General features: G+C 46.8%; 1 protein-coding gene across 3 annotated transcripts in view; it reads right to left on the reverse strand.

The window, feature by feature from the left end:
- Positions 1 to 980: 980 nt before the first annotated feature.
- Positions 981 to 12,731, reverse strand: part of TRMT112 (tRNA methyltransferase activator subunit 11-2) — a 63,746-nt gene continuing 51,995 nt past the window's right edge. For all 3 annotated transcript variants that reach the window (XM_068261595.1, XM_068261596.1, XM_068261594.1), the window contains 2 exons: positions 1,246 to 1,338; positions 981 to 1,156 (listed from right to left, as the gene is read on the reverse strand). In XM_068261595.1, coding sequence (XP_068117696.1) covers positions 1,055 to 1,156; positions 1,246 to 1,338 — 195 coding nt within the window. In that variant the 3' untranslated portion in view covers positions 981 to 1,054. The remainder of the gene's footprint in view (positions 1,157 to 1,245; positions 1,339 to 12,731) is intronic.

Consider the following 12,731-nt stretch of genomic DNA (forward strand, 5'->3'; position numbering starts at 1 on the left):
GGTTCAGGTGACACGCCGAGAGCTATACATGGGACGGCAAAAAGCCGCTAGTAGCTACAGGATGGGTAGAAGGAGTTTGTGTCCTTTCAAATGGTTGCTCAAGCAACTGGTAAACACATGTAACCGGATACCGGGGTCTATGCTGTATGTCAGATGTATTTGGGGACAAACCTGTTTTTGCAATGCCTGAAAAGCTTATTCTTATGTATTTTTAAGTTAGGCGAGTATCAGGATGATACCATTTATGGGCTAAGGAGAGGGAAGTCTCTGGGTTCTATAGAGCCTTCCTATTACTCCGACTGTCTTCATTCCAGTGCTGTGTCCCTGATGGGTCAGAGACTGCTCTCTGCTGCTGTGGGAGGCTTCGGATGTGTTCGAGAGCCTGAGTGCTTTCAAAGACGGGCTGCTCTGTGCTGCGCATGCGCGAACATGTATTCTTGCACACTCACAGTATGGAGCCACCCGTCTTCAGGAGCAGTCTGGCTCCTGAAGACTTTTGAAGCCTTCCATGCTGGGGGGGGGGGTTTGACTGGGGAACCAGCGCTGGAACAAGCAGACCGTGAGAGGAATAGGACCCAGAGCGCTCCTTAGGTATCTTCACCCCCATTTAATTCACTTCAGACTCCCTTTAACCAGTGGGAAAAAAAAAAAAAAAAAACCACACACCACACACACAAATGGGTGATTTTAGTGTGTGCAGTTTAATTTATCGTTCTCCATTCTCTAAAACGTGGCAACAGAAGAACCAATGAGGAACTCGATATCAATTGTGATTAAGCACTTAGCACTACTTCATGCAGTACAACTCTACCTCTTTACCAACAGACTCACTGCTAAGATGTTTAATTTTCCTGAGTTATTCACTGAACATTATTGGGTCAGATTTGAAGAGTTCATGCTGTTTCAGTACAAGTCTATCTAAATGATAGAACCATGATCCAATCAAGTTTATCCTAACAATAGAAATTTAAAGGGGCCAGTCGAAGAACTAGAAATATTTATTGGGCAGAATAAAATGACAGATTTAAATATTTACATAACTGAAGAGACATTGTTAGGATTCATCTGCATTAATTAGCATATTGGGAATTCCTCTTGTGATGGGAAATTCTGTACCAGATTCTGGGCATTTCAGTGCACCCTCAGTTACTTCAACCTAGCAGAAGCATAAAATAAAATGTAAGAATGTAGTATTAGACAACGTGTGTAATAGTATGAGTCACCCACTGCATCCTTTTATTTTACCTCTAGTAAAACATAATGAACTTTTTTCAGGAAATCATCATCCTTTTCATATCCAGACAGCAGCTCTCGAGGGAGGCCAGACCCATATCCCAGCTGTATGAGAAATAATACAGAACAGTATATATTTTAGGTCAACTTTATTAATATAAAATAAAACAACCTCAGATAACATTTTGTATAGATACAGATGAAAAAGTTACAATATACAGGTAGTCCCCGGTTAATGAATGAGATATGGACTGTAAGTTCATTCTTAAGTTGGAATATTTATCACAACAAAAGGATCTATATCTTTTTTCCCCACCACAAATTAGGCTTTTTGAGGATGATATTTGTTTTCAGTAATTGCTTTACTTTCTATGCATTTTAAAGGGAAAAACGAGGAAAAAAAAAAAACAAAACAAAAAAAACACACAATTTCTCCAATTCCATGACCTATAGTTTTAAAATAAACAATGCTCCCGGTACAAAAAACCCACACATTTTATCTGCCCATTTGTCCTGGTTGTCACATGATTTGAATTATGTCCCTAGTATGAAGTATGGTGACAATATACTGCATTTGGAATTAAAGGTGTATTTTTCTATGTTGTGGTTTTCGTTCTCTCATTGCACACTACCAGAATAGTTACATAGTTACATAGTTATTTTGGTTGAAAAAAGACGTACTTTATACTAGTTGAACTCAATGGACGTATAACACCAGCCTGCTCCCTCACATATCCCTGTTGATCCAGAAGAAGGCGAAAAAACCCTTACAAGGCATGGTCCAATTAGCCCCTAAAGGGTAAAATTCCTTCCAGACTCCAGATGGCAATCAGATAAAATCCCTGGATCAACATCATTAGGCATTACCTAGTAATTGTAGCCATGGATGTCTTTCAACGCAAGGAAAGCATCTAAGCCCCCTTTAAATGCAGGTATAGAGTTTGCCATAACGACTTCCTGTGGCAATGCATTCCACATCTCAATCACTCTTACTGTAAAGAACCCTTTCCTAAATAAATGGCTAAAACGTTTTTCCTCCATGCGCAGATCATGTCCTCTAGTCCTTTGAGAAGGCCTAGGGACAAAAAGCTCATCCGCCAAGCTATTATATTGCCCTCTGATGTATTTATACATGTTAAAGTGGACCCAAAGTAAAAATACAAGATTTCAGAAATAAAATCTATTTTCTAAATTATAATAATAAATAGCAGCCTTTTTTCAGCTGCATGATGACAAATATAAAATATTTTACATTTATTGGAGGAACCCCTCCCTTCCTTTCAAATTGCCGGCATTTTTCCAGCAAACTGGTGGAGTAGATGGTGTCTGGCAATGGAGGAATTGCTAATGGCTGCCCCCAGTATAACCCTAGCTATGAAAAGAGAAGGGTGGAAAGCATGCACTGAAATGATCACAGGTTTGAAGGAGTGTTTATTTATCTTTGTATGTGTCAGAGTGGTGCAACTAAATATTTTTAATTAAAAAAATGTTTGGTTTGGGTCCGCTTTAATTAGATCCCCTCTAAGGCGTCTTTTCTCCAGACTAAATAAACCCAGTTTATCCAACCTTTGATAAGTGAGACCTTCCATCCCACGTATCAATTTTGTTGCTCGTCTCTGCACCTGCTCTAAAACTGCAATATCTTTTTTTGTAATGTGGTGCCCAGAACTGAATTCCATTTTCCAGATGTGGCCTTACTAGAGAGTTAAACAGGGGCAATATTATGCTAGCATCTCGAGTTTTTATTTCCCTTTTAATGCATCCCAAAATTTTGTTAGCTTTAGCTGCAGCTGCTTGGCATTGAGTACGATTATTTAACTTGTTGTCAATGAGTACTCCTAAGTCCTTCTCCAAGTTTGATGTCCCCAACTGTATCGCATTTATTTTGTATGGTGCTAGACCATTAGTACGTCCAAAATGCATGACTTTACATTTGTCAACATTGAATTTCATCTGCCATGTATGTGCCCATATAGCCATCCTATCCAGATCCTGTTGCAATATGACACTATCTTCCTGAGAGTTGATGATTCTGCACAATTTTGTATCATCTGCAAAAATAGCAACATTGCTCACTACTGCATCTACTAGGTCATTAATAAATAAATTGAAGAGCACTGGACCCAGAACAGACCCCTGTGGGACCCCACTGCTAACAGTCTCCCATTTTGAGTACGATCCATTGACCACAACTCTTTGTTTTCTGTCCATTAGCCAGTTCCCTATCCATGAACACAGACTCTTCCCCAGTCCTTGCATCCTCAATTTTTGCACCAGACTTTTGTGGGGAACAGTGTCGAAGGCCTTTGCAAAGTCCAAGTATATCACATCTACAGCATTCCCAATATCCATATTAGCATTTACTACCTCATAAAAGCTGAGCATGTTAGTCGAACAGGACCTGTCTTTAGTAAACCCATGTTGATGCTGAGCAATAAGATTATTTTCTACTATGAAGTCATGTATAGTATCTCTTAGTAACCCCTCAAATAGTTTGCATACAACTGATGTTAAGCTTACAGGCCTATAATTTCCTGGATCTGATTTTTTGCCCTTCTTAAATAATGGGAAAACGTGGGCTGTACGCCAATCCACTGGGACTCTGCCAGTTGCAAGAGAGTCACCAAAGATAAGATAAAGGGGTTTATCTAAAACTGAACTTAATTTCCTTAGGACCCGAGGATGCATGCCATCCGGGCCAGGTGCCTTGTCTATTTTTAATTTATTTAGTCTTGCCTTCACTTCTTCCTGCGTTAAGTATTTAATATTACAGTAAGGCCCGGTTCACATTAGCGGCTGCTATCCGGAATCGCCGTGCCGGAGCCGGACCGCATGCGGACCGGACGAAACGGACGCACGGCATAGCAATGAAAGTCTATGCGACCGTTCACATGCGTCCGTTTCGTCCGGACCGGAGCCGGACCGGATCCGGACTCCGGCGTCCGTTCCAACATGCGCTATTTTTTGGTCCGGCTGGTCCGGCTGACGTATCCGGACCAGAGCCGGAATGTTGCATCCGGCCAATGGAAACCAATGAGAACCGGAGAGCGCACAACACACTGGCTATAAAAACCGGATGTTGTACCACACTTCCTATGCTGACTCTATGGTATGGTGGCCATTTTGGATGGGGACCACATGGCACCAGCGTTCACAGAGTGGAGCAGCAGTGACTTCATGCTGGAGCTCTTTGGCAGCAATATGGATCAGGATCTGTCTGATAGCGAGGGGGTGAGGCCCTACACATCAGAAGACCTCATCCTACAGGTGCAGCAGGTACCAGCCCTGTGGGACAAGGGGGATGCGGACCACAGCAACATCAAAAAATGCAGAGGCCTGTGGAAAAAAATTGCCAAGCTGTATGTGGAGGACTTTGAGAACTTGAGCAAGAGACAGCAAGGCACAGAGGGTATGTTGACTAGAAGTTTTTTGGGGGGGGCTTGTGGTTTAAGCTTGTGATGTATTCAACTTTTGCTATGGATTTGTGTCACCCACGTGTTGCTCACCCACCCGTGGCCCACCCACCTGTTCCCCACCCACCTGTACCCCACCTGTGATGTATCCCACCCACCTGTGATGTATCACACCCACCTGTACCCCACCTGTGATGTATCCCACCTGTGATGTATCCCACCCACCAGTACCCCACCTGTGATGTATCCCACCCACCTGTGATGTATCCCACCTGTGATGTATCCCACCCACCTGTACCCCACCTGTGCTGTATCCCACCCACCTGTGATGTATCACACCCACCTGTACCCCACCTGTGATGTATCCCACCCACCTCTACCCCACCTGTGATGTACCCCACCTGTGATGTATCCCACCTGTGATGTATCCCACCCACCTGTACCCCACCTGTGCTGTATCCCACCCACCTGTGATGTATCACACCCACCTGTACCCCACCTGTGATGTATCCCACCTGTGATGTATCCCACCCACCAGTACCCCACCTGTGATGTATCCCACCCACCTGTACCCCACCTGTGATGTATCCCACCCACCTGTACCCCACCTGTGATGTATCCCACCCACCTGTACCCCACCTGTGATGTATCCCACCCACCTCTACCCCACCTGTGATGTATCCCACCCACCTCTACCCCACCTGTGATGTATCCCACCCACCAGTACCCCACCTGTGATGTATCCCACCCACCTCTACCCCACCTGTGATGTATCCCACCCACCTGTACCCCACCTGTGATGTATCCCACCTGTGATGTATCCCACCTGTGATGTATCCCACCTGTGATGTATCCCACCTGTGATGTATCCCACCTGTGATGTATCCCACCTGTGATGTATCCCACCCACCTGTGATGTATCCCACCCACCTGTACCCCACCTGTGATGTATCCCACCCACCTGTACCCCACCTGTGATGTATCCCACCCACCTGTACCCCACCTGTGATGTATCCCACCCACCTCTACCCCACCTGTGATGTATCCCACCCACCTCTACCCCACCTGTGATGTATCCCACCCACCTCTACCCCACCTGTGATGTATCCCACCCACCTGTACCCCACCTGTGATGTATCCCACCTGTGATGTATCCCACCCACCTGTGATGTATCCCACCCACCTGTACCCCACCTGTGATGTATCCCACCCACCTGTGATGTATCCCACCCACCTGCGATGTATCCCACCCACCTGCGATGTACCCCACCTGTGCACATAAAACATACACAATGACCAATTATTATACATCAATTTATTGTAAAAAATTAATACATTTAAAATCACTCAAACTTGAAACTCCAAAATAAACACATTTCAACAAAACATATTAAAAACCAAACATTCACCCTCGTCCAGGTGGTGTGGTAAAATAAAGTCTCAGTTGGTCCCTGTTCCGCAGTGACACTACCCTTGGCCTGGTTGCATACCTCCGCAGGGGCATTAGTGGAAGCACATTCGGGGGTTCCGGAGTCTCTCTTTCCTCCTGCCGCACAAAGTTGTGGAGGATGCATGCTGCCTTCACCACGACAACTGCGTTGCCCGGTTTCAGCAGCATGGGCGTGTGGAACACCCTCCACTTTGACACCAGGATCCCAAATGTGCACTCCACCATTCTCCTTGCACGGCTCAACCGAGCATTGAAGTGTAGCTGGCTGGCATCAAGTCCCCTGTCTGGGTACGGACGCATTACATGGTCGGACAGGGCGAAGGCCTCGTCCCCCACAAACACATAGGGGTAGGCCGGTGCCCTTGTCCCAGGCCAGGGTCTGTCACGGGGGAGACGCAGTCTGCCTTCCTCCATCAGCCGGCAAAGGGTCGTACGCTGGAAAATTCCAGAGTCATTGGAACTACCGTACGACCCCACATCCACGTACACAAACTTGTAGTCCGCATCTGCCACTGCCATTAGAACAATGCTGAAGTATTTTTTATAGTTGAAATAATGGCTGCCACTCCCCACGGGTTTCTGAATCCGGATGTGTTTCCCATCCAGTGCGCCAACACAATTAGGAAACTTGCACTCGGTCCAGAAGCCCTGGGCGATCTCCTCCCATTTCGTGGTGTCCGGCACAGGCATGTATCTGGCCCTCAGTCGCGTCCAAAGGATCCTCGAAGTCCTCACGACGATGCCTGCCACCGTGCTCTTCCCAATACGAAATGTGACATGTAGCGATGTATATGTTTGTCCAGTTGCGATGTACCTACAAGAGAAATAATCGAAATCAATTTTTCATGTCGTTACAGGAGAAAGGTACAAGACAAGGTGGCGCAATATACGGGATGCATATGTGAAATGGCTACGGAAGAAAAAACTTGCCGAACGAAGTGGCAGTGGCGGGGGAAGGCGACAAAAAGACTACCAATTTGCCAAGCAATTGTCTCATCAATGCAAGCCTGGAACCTAGACTGTAAGTACCACTACTGTGGGCAGGAACTGAGAGCTCATTTACCATGACTTCGGCCATGTATTGCTATGGCCTCAATTCCCATGGCTAGCGAACTTTTCTCACAAGCTTTATCAAATGTTGGGTAGAAACGGGTGATAAAGTGATTGCTAGTGTTTGCTAGCTCTGTGAATTGACGCCACATGCTGTTTGGCACACCAATAAATATTTTTTTTATCTACAGGACTGAAGACAATTTGGAGCAAGAGGAACCGACCCAGGAGGCACGGTTCAGCAGTGAGGAGAGCTTGGTGGATGATGACGTCGCCGATGTAACCTATTGCCCCGAGGCGAGGAGTAGGAGGAGGGAGTCCTTAATCACAACTCCGTCCTTTGATGATGACTTGGCAGAAGAGAGCTTGGATGTTGAGGTTGCAGGACCGAGTGTGGAAGAAGCTGAACCTCCACAATCGACCGCTATGGAAGCTCCAGGGGAACAAGAACAAAGTGAGGAGCACCGAGAGACTGCAGCACAACCAGCGCGCAGGGCAACCCCGACACAGGCCAGAGGACGGGAAGATGCTGCCACACCACCAGTGAGGACCACCACACCAGTGAGGCGTCGAGGTACCCTCCCCCCAACAAGGAGAGAGACAGAGTCCGAGATGTCCGGGGCTGTCTCCGGACTTCTCGGGATTCTTCAGAGCCACCAAACTCTCATAACCCGGCAGTTGCAAGATGAGGACAGGGGCCATATCATGGAGCAGTACAAGTCCCACATCACTACACTGCAATGTGAGCTCGACGCTGTACATGGGCACTACAGGGACGAGCTTAAAATGATGCATGAGATGCACAGAGGAGAAATCGACCAACTGCGTGCGCAGCATCATCAGTCGGTGGGCCAGCTGCAGAACATGATGCAGCAAATGCATCAACAAAGCAAGGAACTACTGAAATTGCAGGCACACCCGTGTTTTCACACTGTGATGTCTCTAATACCATATCTTGAAAAGGTGCCTTCACAAAACCTGATGGCGTGCCATTCCAATTTGCTGGAGGTGATTAAACAGCACATGGACACGCCATTATTGCAACCACCAATTTTTAGACCCCCACAACCAACAGCGGTGCCCACCTGGCAATCATCACAGATGTACACCGGCTACAGAGGCAGTCAATATGGGCCACCGCTGTCAGGGTCCAGCTCATCCACGACCAGCACCCAAGAGAGTCCAGATTTCCAGGCAGCAACTCCCACCTTTTCTAGTAGTGGTGCCGATACAATTTGAAAAAAAAAGTCAAATTGTTCCTGGACATGCTCCTCTGAATACCTCCGATCCTCGGAGGAAGGATACCCATCACAGGGCTTTTTAACTTTTGGTTTTGCTGGACTTGAACTTTAGGGCCTGGTGTCCCCGAAAGACACTACCTGGGTCACAACCTTGTGCCTGTTGCACTGCACCTGTAGTCCTGCACCTGTGCCTTTGATTCCTCTTGTTCCTTACTTTGTTGATCCTAATCACTTGCACAAGACCCTTGGAGCCATGGGTGAAGGACACCTTCACTGGTCGGTGAGAGGCCTAGCCTTTTCACTGACCTGTGTCCTTCATCCATGGCTCAGAGGGTCCTGTGCCAGTCGTTAGGTTTTAGAAGCACTAATAATTTAGGGCCTGGTGTCCCCGAAAGACACTACCTGGGTCACAACCTTGTGCCTGTTGCACTGCACCTGTAGTCCTGCTCCTCTGCCATCGGTTCCTCTTGCTCCTCACTTTGTTCTTGTTCCTAACCACTTGCACAAGACCCTTGGAGCCATGGATGAAGGACACCTTGACTGGTCGGTGAGAGGCCTAGCCTTTTCACTGACCTGTGTCCTTCATCCATGGCTCAGAGGGTCATGTGCCAGTGGTTAGGTTTTAGAAGCACTAATAATTTAGGGCCTGGTGTCCCCGAAAGACACTACCTGGGTCACAACCTTGTGCCTGTTGCACTGCACCTGTAGTCCTGCTCCTCTGCCATCGGTTCCTCTTGCTCCTCACTTTGTTCTTGTTCCTAACCACTTGCACAAGACCCTTGGAGCCATGGATGAAGGACACCTTGACTGGTCGGTGAGAGGCCTAGCCTTTTCACTGACCTGTGTCCTTCATCCATGGCTCAGAGGGTCATGTGCCAGTGGTTAGGTTTTTGAAGCACTTCAATTTTAGGGCCTGGTGTCCCCGAAAGACACTACCTGGGTCACAACCTTGTGCCTGTTGCACTGCACCTGTAGTCATGCACCTCTGCCATCGGTTCCTCTTGCTCCTCACTTTGTTCTTGTTCCTAACCACTTGCACAAGACCCTTGGAGCCATGGATGAAGGACACCTTGACTGGTCGGTGAGAGGCCTAGCCTTTTCACTGACCTGTGTCCTTCATCCATGGCTCAGAGGGTCATGTGCCAGTGGTTAGGTTTTTGAAGCACTTCAATTTTAGGGCCTGGTGTCCCCGAAAGACACTACCTGGGTCACAACCTTGTGCCTGTTGCACTGCACCTGTAGTCATGCACCTCTGCCATCGGTTCCTCTTGCTCCTCACTTTGTTCTTGTTCCTAACCACTTGCACAAGACCCTTGGAGCCATGGATGAAGGACACCTTGACTGGTCGGTGAGAGGCCTAGCCTTTTCACTGACCTGTGTCCTTCATCCATGGCTCAGAGGGTCATGTGCCAGTGGTTAGGTTTTTGAAGCACTTCAATTTTAGGGCGGGTGTCCCCAAAGACACTACCTGGGTCACAACCTTGTGCCTGTTGCACTGCACCTGTAGTCATGCACCTCTGCCATCGGTTCCTCTTGCTCCTCACTTTGTTCTTGTTCCTAACCACTTGCACAAGACCCTTGGAGCCATGGATGAAGGACACCTTGACTGGTCGGTGAGAGGCCTAGCCTTTTCACTGACCTGTGTCCTTCATCCATGGCTCAGAGGGTCATGTGCCAGTGGTTAGGTTTTTGAAGCACTTCAATTTTAGGGCCTGGTGTCCCCGAAAGACACTTGGGCAGCTATGCCCTACAACTCTTCCAGCACAAAGGTGGTGGTTGGTGTTCCTTAAAACTGACCGGGCTATACCATAGATATGTTATTTTTTTGTCTTCCATGTTGGAAGAATGTTTCCATGTTGGAAAGTGGTTGTTTTTGCAATAAAAAAATTTGTTTTTACATACCTCAGTGTGATGAGTAGTTGTTCTTGTGGTGTGACTGCTCTCCTGAACGTGGTATCCTTCTTCCTAAGGTCATCCTTCACCATCTCCAAAAGGGTATCAAACCTGTCAGGAGATGTAAAGGAAGAAGCTGTAAAGTATGTTGTGGGACAAGGTGTTGGGTGGAGGATGGGGGAGGTGTGTTTACAGAGGTTTGGGAGTGTTGTGGAGGGTGGGGGTGTAGTGTATAGCTAGGTATACAGGGGTGTGGGGGTCAGGGTGGTGTGTTTAGCTAGGTATACAGGGATGAGGTGTTGTGGGGGTGAGGGTGGGGTGTTTAGGAATGGTGGGGGTTGGTGTATTTAGGCCTATATACTTACAGGGGAATAGACATCCGAGTGTAGCTGTAGAACTTCTGTGGGTGTCGTCTGAGGTCCCGGTAGAGGGCCTGGAACTCTCCCTTCCTCTGCCTCCTGGCTAGTAGAGGGTGCACCCACCATCTCCTGCGAGGAGCACGCCTTCTCCCCACATAGTAGTAGGTAAACAACAGGAAGGAGAGAATTCCCAGGTAATAAGCGTAAAAAATGACTGGATCCATGGTCCCAACTGCTGTCTCTGTATCCAAGGATGGTCTCCACACGTCCAGCTGTCTCCAACAATGACCCCAGAGCTTCTGCTGACCTCCCAGAACCCCAGGTATTTATACAGGTTGTTATCTCTTTAAGAATCCGGATCCGGACCGCAACCGTGTTCATACCGCACGGAAACCGTATGCAACCGGACCGGATCCGGACAGGAACCGTACGGTTCAGGTCCGATCCGGCTCCGGTGCGGTCCGGACATCCGGTGCGGTTTTTGCAAAACCGCAAGTGTGAACGGGGCCTTAGAAGACTCTTCCGCCTCTGTAGTTTGCAACAGTGCTGTTTCTTTTGTGAAGACAGAAGCAAAGAAGGCATTTAATAACTCTGCCTTACCTTGGTCATCCACCATTGAGTTCCCACCCTCATCCTTTAGGAGTCATATACAGTCAACCTTTCTTTTTTTAGAGTTAATGTACTTGTAAAACTTTTTTGGGTTAGATTTGATATCCTTAGCGATTTGTTTTTTAGCTTCAATCTTTGCCTGCCTAATTTCTTTACAATTTTTATTGCACTCCTTATAATTGCTTAGTGCAGTCCCCTCCTGTTTTACGACCTTATAGGCATTCTTTTTCCTCTTCATTTTATCTTTAACCTTTCTATTCATCCATAGAGGCCTTTTTTTATTCCTAGATAATTTTGTTTCCATATGGGATATACATACTACAATATTGATTGAGTATAAGTTTAAAAGCTTGCCATTTCTCTTCAGTGTCTTCCCCTTGTAGTACATTATCCCAGTTCACCAAACTTAGTGCTTGCCTAATTTGATTGAACTTTGCTTTTCTAAAATTCATAGTTTTAGTGGTCCCGCTGCCCCGTGGCCTATCAGTCACCAGATCAAACGTTATCATGTTGTGATCACTACTTCCCAAATGTTCTTGAACCTGCACATTTGATACATTATCTGGTCTATTAGAAATTATCAGATCCAGTAACGCATTCCCCCTAGTTGGTTCAGTAACCATTTGAGTCAAGTAATTGTTCTGTAGTGCTGCCAGAAATCTGCTGTTTTTACCAGAATGGGTAGCCTCAATACTCCAGTCAATGTCTGGAAAGTTGAAGTCGCCCATAATTATGACCTCATTTTTACTTGCAGCTTTTTCAATCTGCTGTAGTAATCGCAGTTCTGCAGCTTCATTAATAAGAGGTGGCCTGTAGAATACCCCAATAAGCAATTGGCAACCTTTATTTCCACCATGAATATTGACCCAAACGGACTCCACATCTTCGCAATCTTCCTCCATCTCATCGTTGAGGACAGCTGTAAGAGAATTCTTAACAAAGACAAACCCCTCCACCTTTTCCATTTATTTCGCCAAGTACAACAGGGATTGTACCCGGAATTATTTTTGGCACATACAGGGTCGTGATGGTACGGTAACCGCAAAATCATAGAAATACACAATGTAGTTTCAGAGATATACAAGCAGTCATCATATTACATTAAACAAAACATTTAGCTAGATGGGTTCGTCTGAGTGCTATGTCAAGCGGAGCTGCCTGCTACACTTTGTGCGGCACTCAACTGCTCTGCAGCAATAACAGACACCCCACCGCATGTCTTGGAAAATTCAGGTGGTGAGAGAGAGAGATGGAGAAAAAGGAGCGATAGGAGAGATGCAGTCTGAGGGTCCCCATAGGTGGAGAATAACAGTCCATGCCATGCTTGCAGAAATTAAGTCCTTAGGTTACGGCCTGGTGCAGTGCAGAATGGTGGGAAACTGTTGCCATGCATTGAAAGATTAGACTCAGGCTTACGACCTGATCCAGTGCAGGTGGTAGGCATGGGAATGGCTGGCTGTAGTGCAGTGCATCCAGGGAGGGC

Source organism: Hyperolius riggenbachi, chromosome 11, assembly GCF_040937935.1.
Source record: "Hyperolius riggenbachi isolate aHypRig1 chromosome 11, aHypRig1.pri, whole genome shotgun sequence".
Lineage (NCBI taxonomy): Eukaryota > Metazoa > Chordata > Amphibia > Anura > Hyperoliidae > Hyperolius > Hyperolius riggenbachi.